Genomic DNA, 25,761 nt, shown 5'->3' with positions numbered 1-25,761 from the left:
GAAGCCGGCCCCACGGCTCTCCGGGCAGAGGTTTGGGCAGCAGCGGAGAGGGCTGGGCCTCTGCCTGCACCAGCGGCAGCCCCCGGGTGAGCGGCTCTGGGGTGGGCGAACAGGGGCACGCTGCTGCTGAAGGGCAGTGCTGTGCCCCGGCATCCCCACTGTGTCCCTGGACCCTGCCCAGTGTGTCCCAGTGGGTCCCCAGGGCCTGCCCAGTATACCCCAGTGCGACATGAGGGCCAGCCCAGTGGGCCCCCAGGGCCTGTCTGGTGGACCTCAGCACGTCCCCAGGGCCTGCCCAGTATACCCCAGTGCGACATGAGGGCCAGCCCAGTGGGCCCCCAGGGCCTGTCTGGTGGACCTCAGCACGTCCCCAGGGCCTGCCCAGTATACCCCAGTGCGACATGAGGGCCAGCCCAGTGGGCCCCCAGGGCCTGTCTGGTGGACCTCAGCACGTCCCCAGGGCCTGCCCAGTATACCCCAGTGCGACATGAGGGCCAGCCCAGTGGGCCCCCAGGGCCTGTCTGGTGGACCTCAGCACGTCCCCAGGGCCTGCCCAGCGTGGCCCACCCTGGCCCCGCGGCCGGCCCCACGCTTCCCAGCACTCCACACCGCCACCGGCAACCGGGCAAGCGTACGGCCCCGCGGCACAGCGCCCACCCCCCTCGCTCATCTACTGGTCGATATCGCTGTCCGTCCCGCAACTGTCCTTCTGAGTGGCTGGTTTGAATGCGCGGAGCGCCTTGTGACTGGCCAGAGGAAGGGGAGGAGCGCGACTAGTGTCCCTGCCCCCAGCTGCGATTGGTGCCGCGCTGGGGGCCCGCGGGCGGGGATTGGCGGAGGGTTTCGGCGGGCTGAACGGAGGTTTGAAACGCGCCGGGCTGTTGTGGCCGCCATCGCCTCTGCTTAGCAGCGTGTGCCGCCGCCATGGAGCTTCAGGAGTCCCCGGCGCCCCTCCGAGTGCGTGCGGTGCCCCGCCACCCTCTCGCGCCCCACGCACCGCGGGGCTTCGGGTATCCCCCGCCACCGCCCCTCTCGGCGCCCCGGGTCTCCCTCGGCTCCCTCCGGGCCCCCCTGCGGCCTCTTCCCCCAGATCCCCCGGTCTCCTCAGATCCCTCGTTCCCCCGAGATTTTCCCCCATCCGCGTCCTCCTCGGGCCCCTCCCGGCATCCTCCCCCTCTCCCTTGCTACCGTGTCGGGGTCCCCCGCCGCCCGGGCCCACTCCAACGCTCCCGCCCGACTCGATCCCCTCCGCCCCCACTCCCGCTCAGCCCCCCGGGTCCCGCTGCCCCTCACTGCCGCTGTCTCTTTCCCCCACCCCGAGCAGCCCGCGAACGAGAACGCCCAGCTGCCCAAGGGCGATGGCCCCAAGAAGCAGTTCTCTGTGGAGCACATCTACCAGAAGAAGACGCAGCTGGAGCACATCCTGCTCCGGCCCGACACCTACATCGGCTCCGTGGAGCTGGTCACCCAGGTGCGGGGGAGAGGGAGGGCCGCGGGGCGAGGCCGCCTGAACTCCTTCGGTGCAGGCGAGGAGTCATTAACATCTGCTCATAACGCACACAACATCTGCTTTACAAACCAACAGCACAGTACCCAGGGACTTACGTGTTTCTCACCTTCTTTTCAGCAAATGTGGGTTTATGATGAAGACGTGGGCCTCAACTGCAGAGATGTGACCTATGTGCCTGGCTTGTACAAAATCTTTGATGAGATTCTAGGTAAGGTGACCTGTCCATTGAGTCAATGATTGATGAGTTATTAATGGGTGCTGGAAGTCTGAAAAACTAGAACTAAGTGTACAGACTTCTCAAGTGTACTTGTATCTACTCACACTATTGGCCAAGTAATGTATACTGTATAATTTCATGGATGGTGTTCACAAAGTACATCACTGATTGTGCTTGGAAATACTGGATACCAATGTCCTTCCGTTAGCACTATTTAACAGTAAGCCAATCATGGAATGATGGCACACTGTATTGCAAAATTGATTTCATTTGGCCTCAAATTCTCCCTTTTATGTTAACTCGTAGTACTCGTCTTTGTAACTTGCAAAATATTTGCATACCAGGATGATTATTAGTGGCATTGTATTGAATTTTTGCATTCATTCTACTGAAGACGCTTGCTAGTTAGTAGTTTGATCTCGATTGAGAATGTAATATAATAACAATAATCTTTCCATTCTAGTCAATGCTGCAGACAACAAGCAGAGGGATAAAAGCATGTCCTGCATTAAAATTACAATTGATGTGTAAGTTTTATTTCATTTTTGTTCCTTGCCTTCCCAACTCAAGTGCATTAGATTTTCTCCCTCATATGCTGCTCTGCTAAGCTGGTGTGGCATTGGAGAGCTCTGTGATGCAACCGATCCAAGTTAGACCAAATGTAATTTATCAGTTGTAAAAATGCTTTTCTTTGTTTAGTCCCTTGGTTCACTGACTGGTGAAACAACTCCTTTTTTATTGTTGTTTTCCATTGTGGCTATTTTTCTCTTTTCTTCCTCTCAACCTTTTAATTCTGTCATAGAGCATAGATAGAGGATTTTTATGTGTGGTGATCCATTTCATAGACGGTATCTGCAGATCTGAGGATTTTTTTGTTGACTTGTCCTCCCTCTGCTGGGTGTTTCTGCACTTGCTGAACAGAGATTTGCCCTTGATGAAACGGTGGCCATTCCCCAGAGCTTTTGTATAACATTTGCTTCATAGCTCAGTCATTTGCAGCCTTAAAAACATACTTTTTTTTTTTTTTTTTCCCCCTAGAGAGAATAACACAATCAGTGTATGGAACAACGGGAAAGGTATTCCAGTTGTTGAACACAAAGTAGAGAAGGTCTATGTGCCTGCTCTTATCTTTGGACAGCTGCTAACATCCAGCAACTATGATGACAATGAAAAGAAAGTCACAGGTAGGGAAGATACTCAAATACGCGCTAATATTTTTGAGCAGCCTTGTTGGTTTAAACGTGTGAACTGAACTAAAGTTGGGGGGAAGGGGTCGTTGATGCAACATGAAAAGGGCTGTCTGAGTCCATCAGAGAGAAGACTCCATGCTCTATTTTGTACTACTAACAGTGCAAACATGTAGCATTTGAACGCTAATGAACGCTAAGCCCAATTAAATATGGGTTTGCAGGCTCATACTGAGTTTGTAGGGTATTGTTGCTTATTGAGAATTGTTCTTTGATTACACTGAAGTGCCTGAACTCCTGTTATTCTGAAAATCTTTTAGATGGTTTTGAACAAAGATAATAACACAAGTCTGTTTTCCTTCTAATTCCAGGTGGGCGAAATGGTTACGGAGCCAAACTGTGCAACATATTTAGCAAAAAATTTACTGTGGAAACTGCATGTCGCGAATACAAAAAGTTATTCAAGCAGGTATGAACACTTCTCATTTCAGTAAGGTTATACTTGAGATTTTCAAATTAGACCCTAAGTTTTTGTTCCAATAATCTAGGCACAACTTGCATTCAGTGCACCATGATTAGAATAAATTTGACCCACAGTTACTGTACCACAAAATATAATTCAAATGAATAATGAAATCAGCAGACATAATCAGAATCTAGTTTTTAACCAGTTGGTTTTTTTTAATTTGAAAATATTATAAATCAGATTACTGCTTTTAAAAAATAAGCTAGTTGCTTGTATGTGTGTTAGATGTGCAACTCACAAAACCTCCTTTTGTCAGACCTGGACAGACAACATGGGAAAGGCTGGTGAAATGAAACTGAAATACTTTGATGGAGAAGATTACACGTGTGTCACTTTCCAACCTGATCTGTCAAAATTCAAAATGACAATTCTTGATAAAGACATTGTAGCACTAATGTCCCGAAGAGCATATGATATTGCTGGATCCACAAAGGATGTCAAAGTTTTCCTGAATGGACAGAAGCTGCCTGTAAGTGAGCACTCAAAATAAACAGTAATATCTGTATTTCTCACACCATTTAAACAGTAAGATTTTGTTGAAGCAATTTACGTCATTACACATACTGAAGGGAAAATTTGCACGAATGATTTCGCTACCCACTTTTCGGAGGATATGAATTAAGTATTTATAGGAACTGTTGTAAACGAATTGTCTGCTTTCATCTGCATGCAGGTGAAAGGATTCCGCAGTTATGTGGACCTCTATCTAAAGGACAAAGTAGATGAAACTGGTAATGCACTTAAAGTTATCCATGAGGAAGTAAATCCTCGGTGGGAAGTGTGTTTGACTTTAAGTGAAAAAGGCTTCCAGCAAGTTAGCTTTGTCAACAGCATTGCCACTACAAAGGTAACTCTATTTTATTTAGTCAAGCTAATGCCATATTCTTCACGGTTAATATTCTTAGCTGTTTTCAGAAGCATGTACGTTAGTGAAAAATACTTAGTTCCTTCATGTTGCAAAGACTGTACTTAAAGTTTTAAATAGATATGCATACTTTTTCTTTTTTTTTTTTTTTCTCCAATGGAATCACCACTAGGTCTTTGGTCTCATTTTCCCTTAGGGTGGCAGGCATGTTGATTATGTAGCTGACCAGCTTGTGACTAAACTCATTGATGTTGTGAAAAAGAAGAACAAAAACGGAGTTGGAGTGAAGCCTTTTCAGGTACAACATCAGAGTTTCCCCAATGGGAAACACAACTCTAGCATCATTGCAAATTGTAACTACAGCTTAAAGCACTACGACATTAATTAATAATACATATTTCCATTTTACAGATAATATATATAAAATTGCTAATTATAGAAGTCTCATGTTGTCCAGTTTAAACCAACAAACAATCTCTTCTCTTTGTTTAGCTGATGTCTTTTGTAATCAGAACACTGTAAGTCAGTGTGGATGCAGTAAAAGTCAAAATCTGTTAGATAATACCTATTTAGACTGAGAGCTGCTGATTCCTTGACATCCCCAATCATATAGCATTGTTCATGAATTTAATTCACTGTCCTAAATTCTTTCAAGACATCTAGGAAAATTCAAAACTATACAGTGATAAATGAGTTTTTCCTCACTGTGTGATTCTGATAGGCAAATGTCAGAATGCACTGCTGTTACTGAGATGAGCCTGTATAATGTGTGGTGCTTGTTGTATTTATCTATAGGTGAAGAATCACATGTGGATTTTTGTGAATTCCTTAATTGAAAACCCAACCTTTGACTCTCAGACTAAGGAGAACATGACTCTGCAGGCAAAGAACTTTGGCTCAACCTGTAAACTGAGTGAAAAATTTATTAAGGGTGTAAGTATTGATATACATAGACAATCAAGATATCTTTAAAACTGGATCTTATGTTTAATGTGGCAAATACATAATTTCGAAGTAGTGTCATGAACTAGAGAAAAAGTATATAACTTAAAATTCTGTCATTGTTAAGACTTTTCCCACAACTGTTTGAAGTTATTATTTTGTATTGCAGGCAATTGGCTGTGGCATTGTTGAAAGTATCCTAAACTGGGTAAAATTTAAAGCTCAGAGCCAACTGAATAAGAAATGTTCAGCTGTGAAACACACTAAGATTAAGGGTGTTCCTAAACTGGATGATGCCAACGATGCTGGTAAGTGTTCTACATCCTTCATTCAAAAAACATCCTTAATTCAGAAACAGTTAAAACTTGTTTGTTAGCCAAATGCAAGAGTTGTTTCCTAAAGATAGTAAGAAAACCTGTAGTTACAGTTTATCCCCATTTACAGTCCCATTTACTATGTACAGTGCAACAAAACCTGTATGTGTTAGAAGATATTTATTTTCTTTCAACTTGTGAGTATGCAGCCTTTGATTTCACTTCTTAATTAAAAAACTGACTTAACAATTTTTTATTTTTTTTATTTTTTTTTTTTTTAGGCAGCAAGAATTCTTTAGATTGTACACTTATCCTGACTGAGGGAGATTCAGCCAAAACACTGGCTGTCTCTGGTCTAGGAGTGGTTGGTAGAGACAAATATGGAGTATTTCCCCTTCGTGGGAAAATACTCAATGTCAGAGAAGCTTCTCATAAGCAGGTTAGTTGGAAAAGTTTCTAAACAGCAAAAAAACCCACTGACAAGATAAAGCTCAGACAATGGTATACTTATGCATACTTTTAGACTTTTTTTTTTGAGCTAAGTCTGAAAGACAAGTTTTTATTCTGTGTGATCTTTTCTAGATTATGGAAAATGCTGAAATCAACAACATCATCAAGATTGTGGGTTTACAATACAAAAAGAACTATGAAGATCAAGAATCTTTAAAGAGTCTTCGCTATGGAAAGATTATGATTATGACAGATCAGGTTAGGGTCACTAAAATTGAGAACTGGGAGAGGAAAAAAAACAACACTTGACTACAGAGGAAAGAAGAAAATACTACCTTTCTCCCACTGCCATTGTTGTACCTAATTACCTGTATTTGTTTCTTTTTATCATTCTATATTTTAATGGATCATAATGTCACAAAACAGATAAAGTAGTGGGGGGAATAGCATCACCAAATAGCTAAATACTGTCTTTCCAGTCTGCTGATTCAAGGTTCCTGACCAGTACTTGATACCTTTTTTCACCAAGAATGTGCCTTTTCTGTTTCTTTTAATTTTCAGTAGTTAAACAACACATAGTCACCTTTTTAGAAGAGAAAGTTAATAGGGTCAGTTAGCTGGAATTATAGAACCACTTAAGGTGGTAACAATTGTCACTTCCATCATGTTCCTGATTAAATATAGTGAGTTTGGGTTTTGGGTTTTTTTCTTTTTAAATCAGGATCAAGATGGATCACATATCAAAGGTTTGCTAATTAACTTCATCCATCACAACTGGCCATCTCTTCTAAGACACAACTTTTTGGAGGAATTTATTACTCCTATCATAAAGGTAAGAGTTGGGTAGACGGTAAGGAGAGTGAGTAAGGATCCATTGGTTCATATCTGCCTCCCCTTTCACAGTTAAAATATTTGTTCATTGTAGGCCTCTAAAAACAAAGAAGAAATTGCGTTCTACAGCATTCCTGAATTTGAAGAATGGAAAAACAGTACACAGAACTACAATTCATGGAAAATCAAGTACTATAAAGGTTTGTAGAAAACTTAATGTGAGAAATTAAATCATCCAAATAAGAGCATTCATTATTAAGTTCAGTTAGCCTTGCTTTTACACAAAGGGTTTGGACTGGGTGACCTCCAAGTCTTTTTTCTCGTAAGATATTCTGGTTACAAATAAAATATATATTAAAAAGAAAAACCCATCATAAAATACAAAAGTAAAGAAACAATAGCCTCTAACTGGATAAAATATCAACAAAAAAAATCTCAAAATGGAACCACAATATTGTAGGTAACCATTCTTTTAGCCCTGTTAAGTAATTGTGCTCAGTTTTATGTGCTATTTTCCACAGTACAGTCCTTGTGTACTGTTAGCACTGTAAGCTAAGTACTTACTCCAAAATTGCTTAATACCAATAAAAAAGTTGCCAACTGCAGAACAGTGGCTGGATGATGAGGAATCATTTCCACTTTGCAGTTAATCATTTCAGATCTCTACAGGAGTTACAGAGAAAATCCGAAAGTACAACATGCAACTGCTCATTTATCTGTAATTCTTGTGACTTTTGTGATACCTTACATCTCATTTTAAAGTAACTTGAGTTTTCAGTAAGTCACCTTTGTGCTGTACATTTATATGATGCATCACAGAAACTAGGCATAGCAAAAATATTTCTTCAAACTGCAACTTAATTTAAGCAAGAAGTTATTAGGATTAATTAGTATTGTCTCTGCAGGTCTGGGTACCAGCACATCGAAGGAGGCTAAAGAGTACTTTGCAGATATGGCTAAACATCGAATTGGCTTCAGATATTCTGGTCCTGAAGATGATGCTGCGATCACCCTGGTAACTAATTGCTGACTTACTACCTTTGGTATTCTACTGCTTAGAGTGCTGTGTGTTTTCTCTTAAAATGCTCTTTGAGGCCTTTGGGCTTGAGACAATCTCTTTGTTACCAAGGCTACGGTTTTAGTCTAACCAGTAGAAGCAAATCTGTCCATGGACCTCAGGCCGAGAGTACCCTTTTAATGATAGTTTTTAAATATAGCTCAGAACAAACTAATCGACCAATCGAACCAGTTGACATTTTCAGACACAATAGTAAATATTCTTTTAACATTTTTCTGCATGTTCTGCTTCAATTTTCTACAAGTCACACCTCCCCTTTCTCTCCCAGATTTTCTTCTTGCAAAATGGTTCACCAGTGGATTAAAACAGTCCTCACGTCTGTGAGCTTCTGCACCTTCAGTAGACATTGACTCTTAAGTATTCTCAGCTATTAGGCAATGCAAAAAAAAACCAAGTTTCCCCCCAAAATATTAATTAATAGGGAAATCTATTTTAGTTTTATGTTATTATGTTAAAAACCCATACATTTAAACCTAACTATCTACTACCATTATGCTCTTAATGTATTTAGCTACTAGAACCTTCTATTGCATTTCTTAGACTATTAAGTCAACCTATTTAGCATGTTATTCTCCTGGGTACACAATTCCCGTATGCTTTCTTTTTCTCAAGCAGTCCTGTAGAGCACACCACAGAATGTCCTAGAATTGAGTCACTTTTAATTTTGTAATATACAGGCCTTTAGCAAAAAGAAGGTAGAAGAGCGAAAGGAGTGGCTGACTAATTTCATGGAGGATAGAAGACAACGGAAGCTGCATGGTCTGCCAGAGGTAAAAGGTTTATGCATATGAAGGAAACTGTTTTCCTCTCTCTCCCTGGGGCTGTTCTCAGCTTCATTCTGGCATGCTAGAGCCACACACAGAGTTAGTGAGTCAGTCATCAGATTACGGGACAGTTAAAACATTTCAGCATTTTGCAGAACAACTTATTCTCTCATCTTATCAGGGCAGTCTCATTGTCAGTTGTCCAACAGTCAATTCATTTTTAACTCTTTCAAATTACTTTATTAATAGGGAACTGACAACTTGAGCAGGACTATATGAAGACTTTATTTCTCAAAAAATGGGCCTGCATCATGGGAAGCGATGTTTCAGTTTGCGATGCTAAGAATGTCAGCACTTGTGCTGTGTTTAGCTAGTCTTACAAGGAGCTTCCATTTTAGTGAAAACTAGCCAAGTATGAGCTAAAAAACAGATTAGACCTTGTTAAAATTAAGGAAATCTTGCACTTGTTTTTCTTAGGAATACCTATATGGGAAAAATACTAATTACCTGACATACAACGACTTCATCAACAAGGAGTTAGTGCTGTTCTCAAACTCAGATAATGAAAGATCAATCCCATCACTGGTTGATGGTAAGTCACTTCAAGACACAGTCCATTCCCCAGAACTTAATAAATGGGTGTTTGTATGTCAGGGTAACATGCTGAGTTTTCAGGGTTTTCAGTCCACTTTCTGCCGTCCAAGTTTTTCAGTCTTTGGATTAAATGTCTTGTCCTTTTTGTAGTATGTTATTGCAAGTACCTGACTCTCTGGGTGCAGAATCTTTAGGTGTATAAGTAGTTCTCTAGAGAGCAGAAGTGAAGTGAAGTGAAACACATTGTGCATTCTAATCGCAAGGTCTTGTCTTTTTTATACAGGTTTGAAGCCAGGTCAAAGAAAAGTTCTTTTCACGTGTTTCAAACGAAACGATAAGCGGGAAGTGAAGGTTGCTCAACTGGCTGGTTCTGTAGCCGAGATGTCCTCATACCATCATGGTGAAGTAAGAACCTGGCCTGGCTGTGCAAAACACTTTTTAAATGAAATGCAAAAAAGCTCTTCTGTTGACTTGACAGTTAAGATGCCTCTAAAGCAGAATTAGATGCTTGAATATAAAAGCCAAAGCAAAGCGGCTTTATATCTGCTATTAATACTTCAATATTAATTTAATCTAAGATTGGTCAGTCTGCCTGTCCTACCTAGACTTTATGGGAGTATATTTCATTCAAAATGAGAACAGGAAAAACCTGCTTTATTTGTAATAGATTCAGGCAGATGTTAATAGCATTTCTACCTTGGTAAGGAGAGGTTAAGCACTAAAACAAGTTTCCCCTGTGAGTCTGACAGAATCTTTCATTGGAGATTTCAAGAACAGGTAGATAGCAATATATCATGGGTCACTGGAATATATCTAGCCATCCAGACTGAAGGGTCCTGGAATGCACTTTCAGTGAGAGCTTCCTCTAGTGTTTTATTAGTTAAGTTTGTCCTCTGTATCAATACTGTTCTTGCTGTGAAATTTGTCTTCAACTTTGTCCATTCAGTGAAGAATTCTGCATTTTTAGCTTTGAACCTTCCTTTATTGCAGGCGTCGCTGATGATGACTATTATTAACTTAGCTCAGAACTTTGTGGGCAGTAACAACCTCAACTTGCTGCAGCCTATTGGTCAGTTTGGCACAAGGCTGCATGGTGGGAAAGACTCTGCAAGCCCTCGATACATCTTTACAATGCTCAGGTTAGCATGAAAGATTTCTTACCTTCTTAAATATTCTTAGCATGTTACAGGACTCAATTTGGCAGCCTTTTAAATGGAAAAAGGAATTTAGTTTTTCCCTTTAAAGCTTTGGATCACTTGCATACTCAGAGTAGCAACAATTGAAGTGAGATTTGGCTCCTAGATTCAGATATGTAAACTTGGTTATCATCCCAGAGAACAGAAAGGCATAGCAGAGAATACGGAAATGGGAGCAAAAACAAAGGGAGAAATTTGGGTAGGATAATAAAAAATGAGCTTGAGTTGAGAGAGTGAAGTTCTATATCTGAAAGTACAGCACTGTAGTCTCTGTGGCCTAGTAGTCATTCAGGTTGGACTTGATCAAATCTGTTACTTGAATACAAGTATGGTTGTACTAAAGCAAGGTATGCAGAGAACTGGAGTCTTCCCAGACATTAAACATCTAGTAGACATACTTAAAAGTGTGAGCTTAGAGTCCCATATAGTCAGTGGGACCTATAGAGGTTTGTGAGATTGCTGAAGATGCATCTCTGTTTCAAGTGTTGCTCTAGAAGCCTAGATTCCAAGTGTAGACACCCAGGCTGTATGGCTAAGGTTGGCTGATAGGAATAAACTTGACTTATGTGTTTTGTTTGTTTTCTGGGGATTCTTTTTTTCATGGTGGTCACTGTTCTGTAACAAGAATTTGGGCTGAAATTCTTTTTTTCCATTCTAGCCCACTAGCACGGTTGCTGTTCCCACCAATGGATGACAATATCCTGAGGTTCCTTTATGATGACAATCAACGTGTGGAGCCAGAATGGTATATGCCTATCATTCCAATGGTGCTGATAAATGGGGCAGAAGGGATTGGTACTGGCTGGTCCTGTAAGATCCCCAACTTTGATATCAGGGAAGTTGTGAATAACATCCGTCGTCTGATGGATGGAGAAGAGCCATTGCCAATGGTAAATAATGTATTTAAAAAACAATATCTCACTTGTTAGTTTATTCGACACATATTGGAGCATTTCATGCAAGTGCTTAAAAATGGAAGCACCAACACAAAGCTGAACTGAGTGTTCTTTTGTGTTTAGCTTCCTAGTTACAAGAATTTCAAAGGCACAATAGATGAGCTGGGACCTAATCAGTATGTGATAAGTGGTGAAGTGTCTATCCTTGATTCTACAACCATTGAGATCACTGAGCTGCCTGTCAGAACATGGACACAGGTAATAAACGGTGAATTTGCCCTAGCAATATATAGTTTGCCCTGGAAAGCAAAATGTGATGAGTGGGTTTTGGAGCTTTTCATCTCCATGGAAAACATGGGTCTGACTTGGATTTTTTTCTCAGACTTATAAAGAGCAAGTTCTGGAGCCAATGTTGAATGGGACGGAGAAGACACCCCCACTAATCACAGACTATAAAGAATATCACACAGACACAACAGTGAAGTTTATAGTGAAGATGACTGAAGAAAAACTAGCTGAAGCTAAAGCAGTGGGGCTGCATAAAGTCTTCAAACTTCAAACAAATTTAACATGCAACTCCATGGTATGTAATAGATTTTGCCAAAGAAAGGTCTTGGTTTAACTCAAAGGCTGTATGGACAACTGCAGTTGCTGCATGTAACAAATACTCTTTTGCAGCAACCTATTCACTTTGATTTTTATCCTGTTACTGGTTTTTAAACAGCTTTCTAAATATACTTTCAAAAGGTCAAAAGACTGGCTTGGGAATGGGCCCAGAGTGGTATGGTTTTGCCTGAAGGAGTCAAAGTGATCTGAAATCACACAGTTCACAGAGACCTTTGTTGTGACAACACCACCACCATTGAATGAATTCTGACAATATGTGAAGCTTGATGCAAGAGGTTTGTCCTATAGATAGCCTTAAGGTTCAAGTAACAACCCTACTATGTGTTTTCAAGAACTCTCAAATTCTAAAATTGTCTCTGCTGTGCTTGCAAACTGAAGTAATTTCTAAAACAATGCTAAGGTTTTATAATTTGTTGGCTAATAATTCAATTGTACTATCACACTTGTGTTACAGGTAATTTTCAGCTGGTTTGGAAATCAATTTTATGATCACAACACCTGTGTTCTTTCATCTAGGTTCTTTTTGACCATGTCGGCTTCCTCAAGAAGTACGACTCTCCCCAGGATATTCTTAAAGAGTTCTTTGAACTCAGGCTCCGATACTACAGCTTGAGAAAAGAATGGCTTATTGGAATGCTAAGTGCCGAGTCTGCGAAACTGAGCAACCAGGCTCGTTTCATCCTGGAGAAAATAGATGGCAAAATTGTGATCGGTACGCATTGTGCTTAGTTACTTGGTTTATGAAACTGGGAGAAGAACTAGGTGCTCCCTTGAGTACTGTCAGCACCCCCTCAGCCCTGGACTGGCTCTTAACAAACTACACCAGAGCTTATCTTTCTGTTCCAGTAACATACAAGAGGAAAACACTTTACAGAGTATCCTTAGTCTATAAAGCATTATGCACATATTCATTAAAACGGGATATTCATCCAGCTTTCCTACTGTGTGTTTGCTATTTTGAGAGTGGAATTTTAAAAAAATATTTTAGCAATAATTCCTAACTGCTTCTGACTCAGTAGGAAAAAGAGTTATGTACTGGTGGGGGCTAGAAAGGTGGAATGTTTCCTGCTCAGATGCATACTTCTTAAGAACCCGTATGTCTTCTATGTTATCTTTGAGAACCTCTGCAAAAATTTTCCAAATTATGTCCTCAGTGAACTGGGGTTTCAAACTTAGAAGATATAATTTAGCAGCATCTGAGAATCATGAGCTAGAAAAAGAAACAAATCTTTGTTCCTAGCATTCAATTTTTTCAATCAACTTTTCCACCTCAGTCTAAAAGGCAGTCTGTATTTCACTTGCATTCATGGAGGATGCAGCTAGACAAAGTGTCATAAGATGCTTTGTGGTTTGTGTCTGAAGGCAACCCAATAATCCCAACAGCCTGTGTCTGTTTGACTTGACTCAGGAAGAGAAATAATTCAGTTGAAAAGCATTTTCTTGGACTTTTTGCTAATAAGCAGTTCCAAGGCTGACAAAGCTGGTTTCCTTTTTATTTGTGTCTCATGGTTGATTGCTCCTGATATCTTAAAAAGGAACAAAGTCCAGCTGAAGCATTTCCATTGGTTGGGACACTTACAGCATGAATTTCCCGGGTGATATCTAGTGATACCACAAGCTATACCAAAGCCTTTGAGTGCTATCAGGATTTTCTTCCTCCATCTGCCCGCTTATTATTGTAGAAAGCTTTTTGATCCCATCAAACCTTTTTTTCCAAGTTCAAAAGCTACCTAGGGCAGGGGAAATGCATATATGAAAATGAAGAAGAAAAATGCAATGCTGATCTGACAAATCACCTGCTAAGTAGGAACTATTTAGCTGTTATTTCAGGCTCTTCCACGTGTTGCGCCTCTGATGAGGAAGAGCTATTTTAGAGTCCGATAGGATGCTGAGCTGCTAGAACCATGCAAAACGTAAAGCTCATCTGTCTTTCCCTGCAGTGACTGGTAGTAGTCACTAACTGACAATTTGAAATATCTGTTTACAGAAAACAAACCCAAGAAAGAGTTGATTCAAGTTCTTATCCAGAGAGGGTATGAATCTGATCCAGTGAAGGTTTGGAAGGAATCGCAAAACAAGGTAATGCTTCAGTCATCCTCTCTAAATAGATCCAAACTGGCCCCTATCTCTGAAGCTTCATAATTCGTAGGAAGAAGCCCGAGGTGCTTTTCAATTTCTAGGATTCAAGAACTTGCGTGTCTAGTATGTCTGTGATAGGAAACTTAAGACAAGCGAAAATTCAATCTGTAGTTCAGAAGACACTAAGACCTAGTCATTCAGGTTTGAGTCTGGCAGATCAAGTCCTCCTGCCACAGCAATTTCTGCTCTTCCTTAAGGATTTCCTTATGCCTGTGGGATACGGTTGTAGAAGAGCCATGAGGAAGTTGACAGTTTTAAGTAGCCTGAGGAGAGAATCTGAACTAGCAAGCAGAGAGGCCAAACAGAGTAGAGCAAAAGAGATTTGGAGAATTGTTTTTGCAGATGGATTCCTCTATGCGACAGCAGCTGAGGCTTTAAGAAGTCTAACTTCATCTCCAGAGGAGTCTAGGACACCATAAGGACATGGAGTACCTGTGATGCAGTCCAAGTCTAATCAATACCCCTACCCTTGTATGTCCATATATTTGTTGACAATGTTTGTTTTAAATCCACATTCAGGAAGAAGAGGAGGAGGAGAGTGACAAAGAATCAGCTGCAGCTACTGGACCAGACTTCAACTATCTACTGAACATGCCCCTTTGGTATCTGACTAAAGAGAAGAAAGATGAGCTCTGTAAGCAGAGAGATAACAAAGTATGTTCCTTCCTTTTCTTACAAAAGCATTCTTATATAACATTTTTTTTTAATGGTGGATTAAAATATATGACTAATCATTACCAACTGTGATTCCCTTTAGGAAAAGGAGCTGGAAAACCTTAAGTGCAAGAGTCCCTCTGATCTGTGGAAGGAAGACCTTGCTGTCTTTGTTGAAGAACTTGATGTATGTCAGTGTTCAGTGCAGATGACTGACTCCCTTGTAGTCTTATCCATGAGCTCTTTATTGACTTTTTTTGTCATAACAAGGAAACTGAAAACGAGAACTCCGGTGTCTTGCACTCATTGAGAGAATGAAAGATTTCTTCACCTTCCTAGCTTGGCTAGGAGTAGCACTGCCCTGGGCCAGGGAGTCAAACCACCAAGCTGGCCATTGGAAGGTGGTCAATTACCAGTCTGAGTAGTGAAGAGGAGTTTTAGGAGTGCTTGTCAGAAAGCCAGTACTAGGATACAGTCTGAGGAGATGTAAATCAAAGGGCTTTTTGGACACTGAAAAGGTGAGGGAGGAGCTGGACTTTTCTGAACGGAGTCCAAATTGTGGATAGGTATCTGTGCCACCATCACACATGGTCACTGCCTGAGTCTCTTCTTACTCCTCAGGTAACCAAACTATAGCTCTGGATTAAATCATTGCTTAAAAATGTGCAAATCTGTAGCAGAGTGAGAAGTTTCATTTAAACTGATGGTAGGAAATGTATCAGCAAGTATGATGGTGTTTCTTTCAGCAGTACATTGTTTCTTTTGTATTCTCACGGTTGTGTTATTTTATTCTCACCTCTGCAGGCAGTGGAAGCCAAGCAAATTCAGGATGAGATGGCAGGGTTTGTTGGTAAACCTTTAAAGGTGAAAGGAGGGAAAATGAAGGTGAAGAAGACACAAGTGTCAGAAGTAATGCCATCACCTCATGGCATAAGGGTTGTTCCTCAAATAACTTCAGAGATGAAGGCAGAGGCAGAGAAGAGAACTAAAAGGAAAATAAAGGTAAAAAGGAACATTCCAAATGCTTAATCTTTCTTCTCATCCTCTTCAATACAGTCCTAAAAAATGCAAGCTCTTGTTAGCTGAACTTGTCCTGATGAAGCAGCTATTTAGGGAGGGTGACAGAATCTGAGGACATGGGAAATGCTGGAAATGAATGTTTCTCAATCTAAAGGAGAACAGATTTGCTGACATATCAGGAGATAGCTTAGAGGGAAATCTTTTGGCAAAAGCATATATCACAATGTCAGAGATGGGTTGGTAGCACAGAAATAAAAAGGCAGATGCAAGTAAGGTTGTTCTAGGTGCCTTGGGGATTTTATAAATCCTCTAGCAAGCACAAAGTACAACTAGTAAATTCACTTCTCTACAACAGCCTTTGGATTTCCAGTAATGCTTTCAGCTACTTAATGCCATTATTGTTCTCAATATCAAGGAGATAAAGAAGATTTAACTTTTTATAGGGCTATTTGAAATTATGCCGTTCAGCCATTTGCAACATAGATAATTGTAATATCTCACCTGTTTTGACCTGTAAGCCAGACATATCACTCCTTTCCTACAGATGGTTCCATCTAACAGTTTTTCCAAATAACTTGCACTGTTGTTTTTAACCCACCCTGTTCAAATCTGCATCCTCAACACACCCTAGAGCAATAGCATCAGCACACAAAGGCAGTACCAAAGGGCTCTCAGGAGTGGGAACAAAGTTCCTGTTTTTGTTAATGTTGGATTTTCTGTTTTTAAGTCACCTGATCTGGGGACATATCATGTGTGATTTACTTGGCTGTAATCAATTTTACACGCAGTTTGTTTCACAAACTCAGATTCCTGGTATCACTAACTTTCATACATCTAAAATAAGAGCTCCTTTCTACATTACTCTGTGTGCCTCTTCTAATTGTGTGAGCTGACAGATATTTGACATCTGCTTGTATCTTCAGAGTGAAAAAAATGAATTTGATGAGAATCAAGAAGAAAACACATCAGGAGACAAAGAGCCATCAGGCCTTAAGCAGAGATTAGTGCAGAAGTTTAACACTGAACGAGGTAAATGCTTTTATGTGTTATTCCATCAATGGAAAGTGAGGGGAAAGGTTGTAAATTTGGTTATCTGACCTCTTCCTGGAGGTGATGAGTAAAATCTAGGATCAGCATTTTTGGAAAAACTAGGTAAGAGAGAAAGTGATCCTGGAAAACAGTCAAGAGGGATGGATTACTATTTCTCTTCGATGCTTACCCAGAATCCTCTGAATTCAGTGATGTGTTTCTAAGTTGAGTTTGAACTGCTGAGCCTGAAGTACACATGGAAGTTTGCCGTTTCATCGTGCTTCACAATATTTTTCAGGCGCTAAGAAACAGGCCACTCTACCATTTAAGCCATTAAAGAAAATGAAGAAACGAAACCCTTGGTCTGACTCAGGGTCTGACTCGGAGTCTGATTTTGAAGCGCCTCCTCAAAGAGAGAGAGTGGTTCGCCAAGCAGCAGGTGAGTGACGACACAAATGCAGAAGAGGGGCAGTCTGGAGGAAAAAATTGAACAGACTATTTAGAAAGCTCTCAGAGTCTGAGATCTCGGTCAGAAATCATTTTTAAGAGGCTTATTTATTTTACTGTATGTAACAACTAAGTGTTTCTGCCATTTGAGCAGATTTTCACAGTACTTTTCAAGGAAAAGCAGAAGTGGGCAACTAGAGAAATAAGGTTGTTGGTTTTAATTACACAACTGTCTTGGCAAATCAAATGTGTTGTTGGTAAGTGAGCCCAGAATACACTTGCAATTTGGAGTCTTCTCACTGGCAGTCTCAATATCTGCTTGTTTTTATTCAGATCTTTATTTTTTAATAACTGCACTTAAAATGTTGAAAAAGAAACTGAGCTGCATATTGCCAAATGTGTAAAATAATAATACATCTGTTGTCATTTCATCAGCCAAAGTCAAGACCATAATCAGTTCAGACTCAGATGGAAATCTCTCCAGCTCAGATGAGGAGTCTGAATTTCAGTGCAACAGTGAAGGCAACACTGAATCGGATACAAATTCAAAATTAAAACCTGCTCCCAAGCCCAGAGCTGCTCCAAAGTGAGTATTTCTTCACAAAGTCTCTGGAAATGAGTTGTGCTTCTATTGTTAATGTTCTTTTTCTTCAGTGCACCTATTTAGTGCATCATAAGTTGAGAAAACACTTTGGGTTTTGTATTCTAGGGAAACCATTGAAAAAGCAGCTAAAGCTCCCAAGCAAAAGCCAACACAAAGCACTCTTCCTCGTGAGTACCGGACCTTCTAAACCTTGTTAATTTTCCTGAAACCCCACAAGAGTGCACTGGGTGTTCTGATCAGTGCTTAGTACTAAAAGGCAGACATTAGTCACAAGATCTTGCAAAGAAACTTCAATGCTAGGGTACAAGCTGGTTGCAGTGCACCAGACTTTTTGTCTGTTTCTAACTTGAATTTGTGATTAATCTAGTTTTAATAGTTGTTCTTTTTATAAAGTGGATCAAAATTGTTTCCTTCTGCTCTAAATTTTATAGCAGATAAATAGTAGATAATTTTACTATTTCAGACTTAACTTCTGCTCTCTTTATTCAGTTCAAGTCCAAGACGTTGCTAATGAAAATGTGAGTCAAGCTCCTGCAGCTCCTTCCGTCTCTGTGCCTCGCAGTAAGGCCGTATCTAAAAATCCTCTTGCAGCTAAGAAGGCTGGTGCCACTAAGGGTAAGGCGACATTCAGTAAGATCATTTTTAGATAATTATTATTCCTGTGGGGAAACAAGTCAGAGTGATTTTGCTAGGCATTCTAGGGCCTCAATAACTTGAATTCTCATTTCAGAAAAGATCTGAGGTTTGTGGCAAAGATTGCCTAGTTGTTGTCATTTTTAAAGAAGTTTGTTTCCAAACTTCTTACAAGATGAACTTACTAGTTCATCTCAGACATGCTTGAAGGGAGTGAATTTTAGTTTGGGAACAGGAAAAGTGAATGCTTCCTATGTAATACTTGGCAGAAACAATCCGAATGGAATTTGTGTCTTTCAGTCAATGTTCTACTTCACGTCTTTTGGGGAAGAAAGCTACTTGGTAGCTTGCTTCTCAGGAAGAAGAAAAGCTTCTTTGGGGTAGCTTGATCTATTTAGTGCTAGCTCAGCCACATAAATCTATGGCATTTGACTCAGTTTCTTTAAACTTAACTGCCCAGAGTCTTTGTCAAACGTTGAAAGCTGTTTTGCATATTCCATCACTAGCTGCTTTTGATTCCAGCAGTAAAGTAGTATGTAACTTCACAGCAAAAGAGCTGTTTCTTCCACTTCTAAATTGAGAAAGCCTGTTACAATTCGGAAATGGCCTGCTCATTTCAACTTAACTTGGAGACATACTTCAAGATGCTGTTAAAAAATTGTCAAAATATAGGTAAGAAAGAACTCCACAAGTAACTGTTTCATATAGATGGTAAAGTCGTTCCTTCCCTGTGCACATTTTGAAGGTGTAAGATTCTTTACACAGCCTTGAGAGTTCAGGACTATTCAATCTCAAATAGTCTGTAAATTGCTTTGGATACATTTTAATTTCATCCTTTAAATGTAGTGGAACTAAGCAGATAAACAACCTCATTTCTCATAATCTTGGCAAAGAACAATCTTTCTAGAAAACCATGCTTCAAAGTGAGACGACCTGTGTGCTGACCTCACAGTACAGCAGAGCCATATTTGTGTTGGAAGTAATTCACAAACTGCGAATGAGAAGAGAGGCAGCAAAACAAGGGTTTAAACGCAGAGCTCTGTTTCAGATAACCAGCCATCCATCATGGATATTCTAGCCAAGAAAAAGGCTGCACCCAAATCCAGCAAGACAGCGGTGAAGGAGGGATCCCTGGATTCTGTGGCTGGAGCAGCGGGCGCCAAGAAGCCTGATCAGACCAAGGGGCGGAAAGTTACCAAAAGGCAGCCAAGCTCTGTGGATTCGGATTCAGAGTCAGATTTTGGCTCGAAGCCTTCCAAATCAGTTGCAGCAAAGGTTTGTACTCCACCCGTTGGAGCTAAGGGGGTACCACAGAGTGTGGTGTCGGTTACTCTGGCAGAAAAAGTGGGATAAAGGTAGCACCTCCTCTGCGACACCTGTCTTTATTGCTGGGTGTGGGGGAGAAGGGGGCTCGGGCACACGATAAGTATATCCCAGATTGTTGGTTTGGTCTCATCAGTCCGAACAACCACCTTAGTCATGACACAGCAGTGCGTTTTGTGCTAATTGAGTGTTCCCTGCTTATGCTCAGATTCATGATTCACTTCTTGACTATTCTTTCCCTCCAGAAATCCAAGCTGGAAGACGATGATAGCTTTACTGTTGATTCAACTGCTCATGCAGACAGCCCCGTTGCAGCCGTGCCCCGTACCAGGCCTGGACGTCTCAAAAAACCTGTCCGGTACTTGGAGGAGTCCGATGAGGATGATACGTTTTGAATTTTTATTAAGATTTTAAACTGCTGATCCGAGTCAATCTATGAATCAGCCTTCAGCAGAGCCCTTGACAAACTTTCACCAAAGAACAAAACTTCAGACTAGGAAATATTTTAATTGAATTTAAGTTAGTCAAAAATGTTTGTTACAAGTGAATACAGCTGTATTTTTCTTGTTTTTAAATAACTTAGATTTGTTTAAAAGAGGAGCACCCCCCCCTTATGAACATTGGAGCCACGTGCTCAGCTAGTGCTGATGCACTTCCTTGTTACCCATTAGCTAGCTGGAATATTTTGACACTTTGTGGTCATTTTAATATTAAAGTAGACTTTAGAACATAGCAAATCTGTTAAAATACCCTCTCACAACCTCCCTCTTTAAATATCTTAAAAAATAACAAAATATATGAGCTTTTAACTCCACGACCGTAGAAACATAACATGTGAGGTGTAGGCATTTAGAACTCCATGCTAGTGGTTTTCTTCAGCTTTTGCAATCTTTGTATCTGTGCAGAGCCCTGTTGCTCAACCTCTGCCATGTTGAGTTTTAGCCTCTGTTTTTTTAAATTCAGATTTAGTAATGGAGGTTTGTGCAGACTTGTCTCCACACTGTGCTCAGTGTTGGCAGTTTTATCTTCCGTCTGGCTGCCAAGAAACCCCGTGTTCAGCTAGTTTGGCCCAGAGGTCATCTTCAGGTAAGAGATGCTTGTGACTGCCAATGCCTTGTGCCGTTAAAGAGCTAAACAGTGTCTCTCCGGTGCCAGCTGAGTGAGACGGCCTCTTAAGAGAGAAGGACAGCAGCAGGACATTCACCATCCAAGGGTCTTTGATCTTCGGGAACTTGCGGGAAAGCCAAGGTTATTCCAATGCGTGTGTTGGAAAGCAGTGGGTTCCCCTGTGCTGAGCAACTCTGCTGCCACAGTCAGTGCGAGAAAAGGCCGCTGTGCAGAGCGGCTGCTTGGCAGCGTGACACTTCTCCTGCCTGTTTGTTCCTGGGGACAAAGAACTTCCCCAAATAGCTTCCACACGCCTGAGCGCAGTCCTCTGCGAGGTAAGGTCAGTTTGTCACCTCCATGCCACCGGGGTCCAGTGCTTGGGTTCCTCAGCAAAAGTAGGGAAGTGTCATCTTCCCCTTCAAAGTACTTGGCTGCAGCATTTGTCCAGTTGTGGTGTTCTTTTCACTGAGCCATTTCTGTGCACTGAGGATATTTCTTGTCTGTCTGTGTAAGTATTTTCTGTGTTTTTCCTCTTTTCCTGAGTTTGTCTTTTTTAATATTTACGTAATAAAAAAGTGTTTTACTCAAGCTTTCTTCAATAAAAAAAATAGTCCTCATCTGCCTGTTCCCTCAATTTTCCCTTGGGCCAGCTCTGCAGAGCTGTGGGTCATCTTTGTTCATGGTGAGTACATGAAGCCCTGACTTTCTCAGGAGCAGAGACCATCAGCTCCCGCCCTCTGCTGCCAAGACTGGTCTAAATGGGTCATCCCCATTGTCTAACCATGCTCGTTATTTCTGAGGTTATTTACAGTGCTGATTTACCCAATTTTGGCATTGTTATGGAAATTATTATTGCAGAGCTGGACACAAGCTCTGCTCTGTGGGTAGGGCTTGCGTGTAGATGGTCACCCAGGGCCTGGAGCCATGGAAAGGAGCTGTAGGAGCCTTAGGCTTTGCAGAGATGGTCGGCTCAAGTGGCGTCCCTCAGCTGGTCACCCTGAGCTGCCAAGCACTGCAAAAACCCCATTGGTGTCCTGCCTGCCCCAGCAGCAGCTCCGGGGTGGGAGTAAGTTGATCAGCGCTTGCTGCCCAGGAGCCCTGGACCCTGCCCAAGGCAATGCCTGCAGCTGGTTCAGGTGCTGCCTGCACTGCTTCCTCTGCTGCTTCCTCACTGCTGACACCGTGGCTTTGCAAAACCGCTGGCTCCACAGCTGAGATTTCCAAATTCCTGTGAACACCCATGTGGCACCTCCAGGTTCTGCTTCTGCAGCCGGCGGGGGCGGCCGCAGGTGAGCGGTGACTGAAGTTTCCGATGTGTTCAGCGCTGCCGGGGGGAGAGTTTTATTCTCAAGTGATGGGTTTGTGCTGAGCCATATCTCCTGACTGGAGTCTCGCCCGCAGCAGGCTGCCTGTCTGCTGGGGGGTGCGTGGCAGGCTGTGCTCTGGCCACTTGTGGAAGAACTGGGGGTTTAGTGTGTGGGGTCCCTGCCCATGTCCCCACACCTGGTGCTCAGCACCCCCAGAGCATCATGCACACGGCTGAAACGCACAGCCCAGGGTTGGTACAGGGCCGCCATCACACTGGTGGGCCCAGGGAGCTGATAATGGCTCCTGGGCTGGCACTGGGGGACAAGCAGGACCCAGCTGTGACACTCGCCTCCCCCCATGTCCCAGGCTGGTCATTCACGGCACATGAGCTGTGTCACTGCAAGACCAACTAGCAAAGCTGAGGGCCTCCTGTCCGCCACCAACCATGGCGTGGTGATCAGGTGCAGGCACTAGCAGTGCCACAGAGGTGCTTTGCTGGAACCCAGTCAAGTGTGGAAAGCGCTGTCAGATTTTCCACTGTCGGGCTCTGGAGAGTGTCTCTGGCACGTCCCCACCGAGGGGCTGTGCTATTTACGGCTCTCCTTGTTGCAAGTGCAACCAGAGAATCAGTTGTCACAACTCACACAGCGAACGGCGAGGCCACGGCCGCACCATGCGGGCTGCTCCAGGCTGGCTGTGTGGCTGTTCCTGTAACCCCAGCATCACCCCAAAAATAGATATAGAATCATAGAGCTGTGCTCATATGAGCGCACACACACACACATAAAAATGCACCACAGTGTCTACACCAGGATTTTCTCCATCACAAAATCTCCCTGACCGGGACATTGGGGATGCTAAGCACTGCTGGAGGGGGAGCTGAGCTGTGGGGCATTGGGCACCAGCCCACCATGGTCCCCAAAGGACAAGGAGGGCCCAAGGCTGACCCAGGTCAGCCAGGGCTCTGCTCCCATTGTCAGAAAGGGAATCTGAGGCACAGGCAAAGGCCATGGGCCGTCACCTTGGCCAAGCAGGGGCTGGCAGGAGCTCTGGCCATGCCACAGAGGATTTATTGCCGAGCACCACAGCACTTGCTGAGCATCCCACTGGCTGGCATGGCTCCATCTGTCAGCACATGCCGGAACGGGGGGGCAGCCCAGGATAGTCCATAGGACCTTCCATGCCCCTGACAGCCCAGGAACAGCCCCACAGAGCAGGGAGGGCTGGTGTCAGGCCTGAGCATCCCATGGGCAGAGCCCTGAGGGCAGAGCCCGGCTGCTCTCATGGCACAGATGAATGCAGCCAATGCCTTGGGCTCTGCAGGGAGGCAATGCCAGCGCTTGGTGGGGGGGCTTTGTAGGGGTTGGGGTGTGGGGAGTGCTGCTTCTTGGTACCTTGAGGCCCTGGGGGGGGGGGGGGGGAGGGGGGCAAGGCACAGAGGCATTTCTGTGTGGGGACAGGGGAACCGCTGCCCCCTGCACCAACCTGAGCCCCCGGCAGCTGCTGGCCCGGGGGCAGGGGCAGCGTTTGTCCTTGAGCCCCCTCCCCCCCCGCCCCCCCCGGTCCCCCGCGCCCCAACGGCAGAGCTGAGCCCTGCCCACCCCTCCGGACGCCCCTGCGGCTGCTCTGTCTCTTTAAAAGGACTCCGGGCGTGGCTGCGGGACCGTCATCCCATCCCAGCCGGACAAGGGACCGGACAGTCCCGGCCAGCCCTGGACGGCGTGGACCGAAGCCTCCGCAGGTATCGGGGCCGACCCCGCCGAGCTAGGCCGGGAAGGGGCTCGGGGCTGGGAGGTGCAAGGGACAACGACAAGGGATGGGGACTCACTCTGCTAGTCCTGCCCCAGCTGGGGTCACTGGCCCCATCTCTTGGGGGGGCAAGCGCTGGGGACACGCGTGACAGGACTGGCACTGCCTGTGAGCAGGGATGGAGCAAAGCATTTGGGCTCGGCAGGGAGGATGAGGAGCTGGAGGGGCCATGCTGCCTGCTGAGGTTTGGCCTGGCTGCACGGTATCTTGACACACACCCCCCCCCCCCCCCCCCGCCCCCCCCCCCGCAGTGTGGCCATGGGCGAGTGGGGCTTCCTGAGCTCACTGCTGGACGCCGTGCAGGAGCACTCGCCCATGGTGGGACGGTTCTGGCTGGTGGTGATGCTCCTCTTCCGCATCCTGGTCCTGGCCACCGTGGGCAGCGACGTCTTCGAGGATGAGCAGGAGGAGTTTGTCTGCAACACACAGCAGCCAGGCTGCAAACCAGTGTGCTACGATGCCGCCTTCCCCATCTCCCACTACCGCTTCCTCGTCTTCCATATCGTCGTGCTCTCAGCCCCGGCTGCGCTCTTTGTCATCTTCGCAGTGCACCAGGCAGCCAAGCCGGGACGCGGCGGGGCCCCAGGCCAACGCGCCCGTCGCCTCCAGCCCTTCTACGTGGGCAGCGTGGTGGCACGCATTGCGGCTGAGTTGGGCTTCTTGCTGGGGCAGGCACTGCTCTACGGCTTCAGGGTGCAGCCACTATTCATCTGCCGCCGCCAGCCCTGCCCGCATCGCGTCGACTGTTTCGTCTCCCGTCCCACGGAGAAAACAGTCTTCATCCACTTCTACTTTGTGGTGGGATTGATCTCGGCGCTGCTCAGCATGGCTGAGCTCGCCCACCTCCTGCGCAAGGGCCCCCCACCCCGGGGTGGGTGCTGCCACCGGCCGCAGGAGCGGGGCCCGGCCCCTGGGCAGCCGGCGGGGGCTGCGGAGGAGCCGTGTCGCCCCGATGCCTCCCCGCTGCGGGGGGACCTGACCGTGTAGCCGGCCTCGGGCTGCCATTGCTGGCACGAGGTGTGGCTGTTCTCAGCCTGGGCAGTGCCCAGTGGGGGGCTGTGGCTCTCCCTGCCCCAGCCCGCGCCACGCTGGGGAGGCAGGGCTGTGTTGTGCGGTGCCTCAGTGCCCCTGGTTCCTGTTGTGGGCGGCATGCAGGCCTCACCCAGCAGCTGCTGGAAAAAAAAAAACACATGGAGAAAAGGAAAACAAACAGGCCCCATCCCACCAGCCCCCACCGTCCCCTCACCCCAACCCGGCACGGGCTGCCCCTACACCCTGTGCCAAGGGTGTCACGAGTGCATCAGAGCTCTGCGGGCCAGGGCTGGCCCCTCGTATCAGGGGCGGTGGGGGAGGTGGGGGGGGTGGGGAGGGGCACAGGCACAGCATCCAGGGCAGAACTTTGAGGGTGCTGGAGGGGGCGTCAATGGCCTCTGCCCCAGCCCCGCCTTTAGGGACAGACAAATCCAGGGAGCAGGGAGGGCAAGAGTGCCTCCCTGCCGCAAAGACACCCGCCCCCCCCCCCCCGCCCCGGGGATTTGGGGTGCCCTCCCATTCCCAGTGCTCCCACAGCAAGAACGAGCCGGGCACTAGAATAAATAAATTTTATTCTGGAGCCAGCCCCCCCCCACCCCATCCTTCCCGTGCCGGCAGGGCCGGGTCCCCCTCCCCGCGGGCGTGAAGCTGGGGCTGGC

The 25,761-nt window shown here is 44.6% G+C and overlaps 2 protein-coding genes across 3 annotated transcripts; both read left to right on the top strand.

Moving 5' to 3' along the window:
- Positions 1–867: 867 nt before the first annotated feature.
- Positions 868–21,839, top strand: TOP2A (DNA topoisomerase II alpha). 2 transcript variants are annotated; one of them, XM_086766964.1, is made up of 36 exons: positions 868–957; positions 1,325–1,471; positions 1,628–1,718; positions 2,191–2,254; positions 2,766–2,911; positions 3,286–3,383; positions 3,697–3,909; positions 4,114–4,287; positions 4,502–4,603; positions 5,101–5,238; positions 5,417–5,555; positions 5,843–6,000; positions 6,144–6,269; positions 6,733–6,843; positions 6,937–7,042; positions 7,748–7,857; positions 8,598–8,690; positions 9,162–9,276; positions 9,562–9,683; positions 10,269–10,417; positions 11,133–11,364; positions 11,494–11,628; positions 11,753–11,953; positions 12,514–12,709; positions 13,985–14,076; positions 14,151–14,159; positions 14,656–14,790; positions 14,894–14,977; positions 15,595–15,792; positions 16,734–16,839; positions 17,138–17,278; positions 17,722–17,872; positions 17,996–18,057; positions 18,380–18,505; positions 19,572–19,798; positions 20,092–21,839. In XM_086766964.1, the coding sequence occupies exons 1-36, from the start codon at positions 925–927 to the stop codon at positions 20,239–20,241; spliced, it is 4,680 nt and encodes a 1,559-aa protein (XP_086623090.1). In that variant the 5' UTR covers positions 868–924; the 3' UTR covers positions 20,242–21,839. The 2 variants fall into 2 exon arrangements, with proteins under 2 accessions (XP_086623090.1, XP_086623089.1); XM_086766963.1 differs by lacking the exon at positions 14,151–14,159.
- Positions 21,840–23,979: 2,140 nt separating this feature from the next.
- GJD3 (gap junction protein delta 3) lies at positions 23,980–25,556 on the top strand. Its single transcript, XM_086767021.1, has 2 exons — positions 23,980–24,002; positions 24,322–25,556. The coding sequence occupies exon 2, from the start codon at positions 24,329–24,331 to the stop codon at positions 25,055–25,057; it is 729 nt and encodes a 242-aa protein (XP_086623147.1). The 5' UTR covers positions 23,980–24,002; positions 24,322–24,328; the 3' UTR covers positions 25,058–25,556.
- Positions 25,557–25,761: the final 205 nt, after the last annotated feature.

The sequence above is a fragment of the Chlamydotis macqueenii genome, chromosome 25 (genome assembly GCF_036417535.1).
Source record: "Chlamydotis macqueenii isolate bChlMac1 chromosome 25, bChlMac1.mat, whole genome shotgun sequence".
Lineage (NCBI taxonomy): Eukaryota > Metazoa > Chordata > Aves > Otidiformes > Otididae > Chlamydotis > Chlamydotis macqueenii.
Note: the sequence above shows the minus strand (reverse complement) of the source record. Positions and strands in the feature narration are given on the sequence as shown.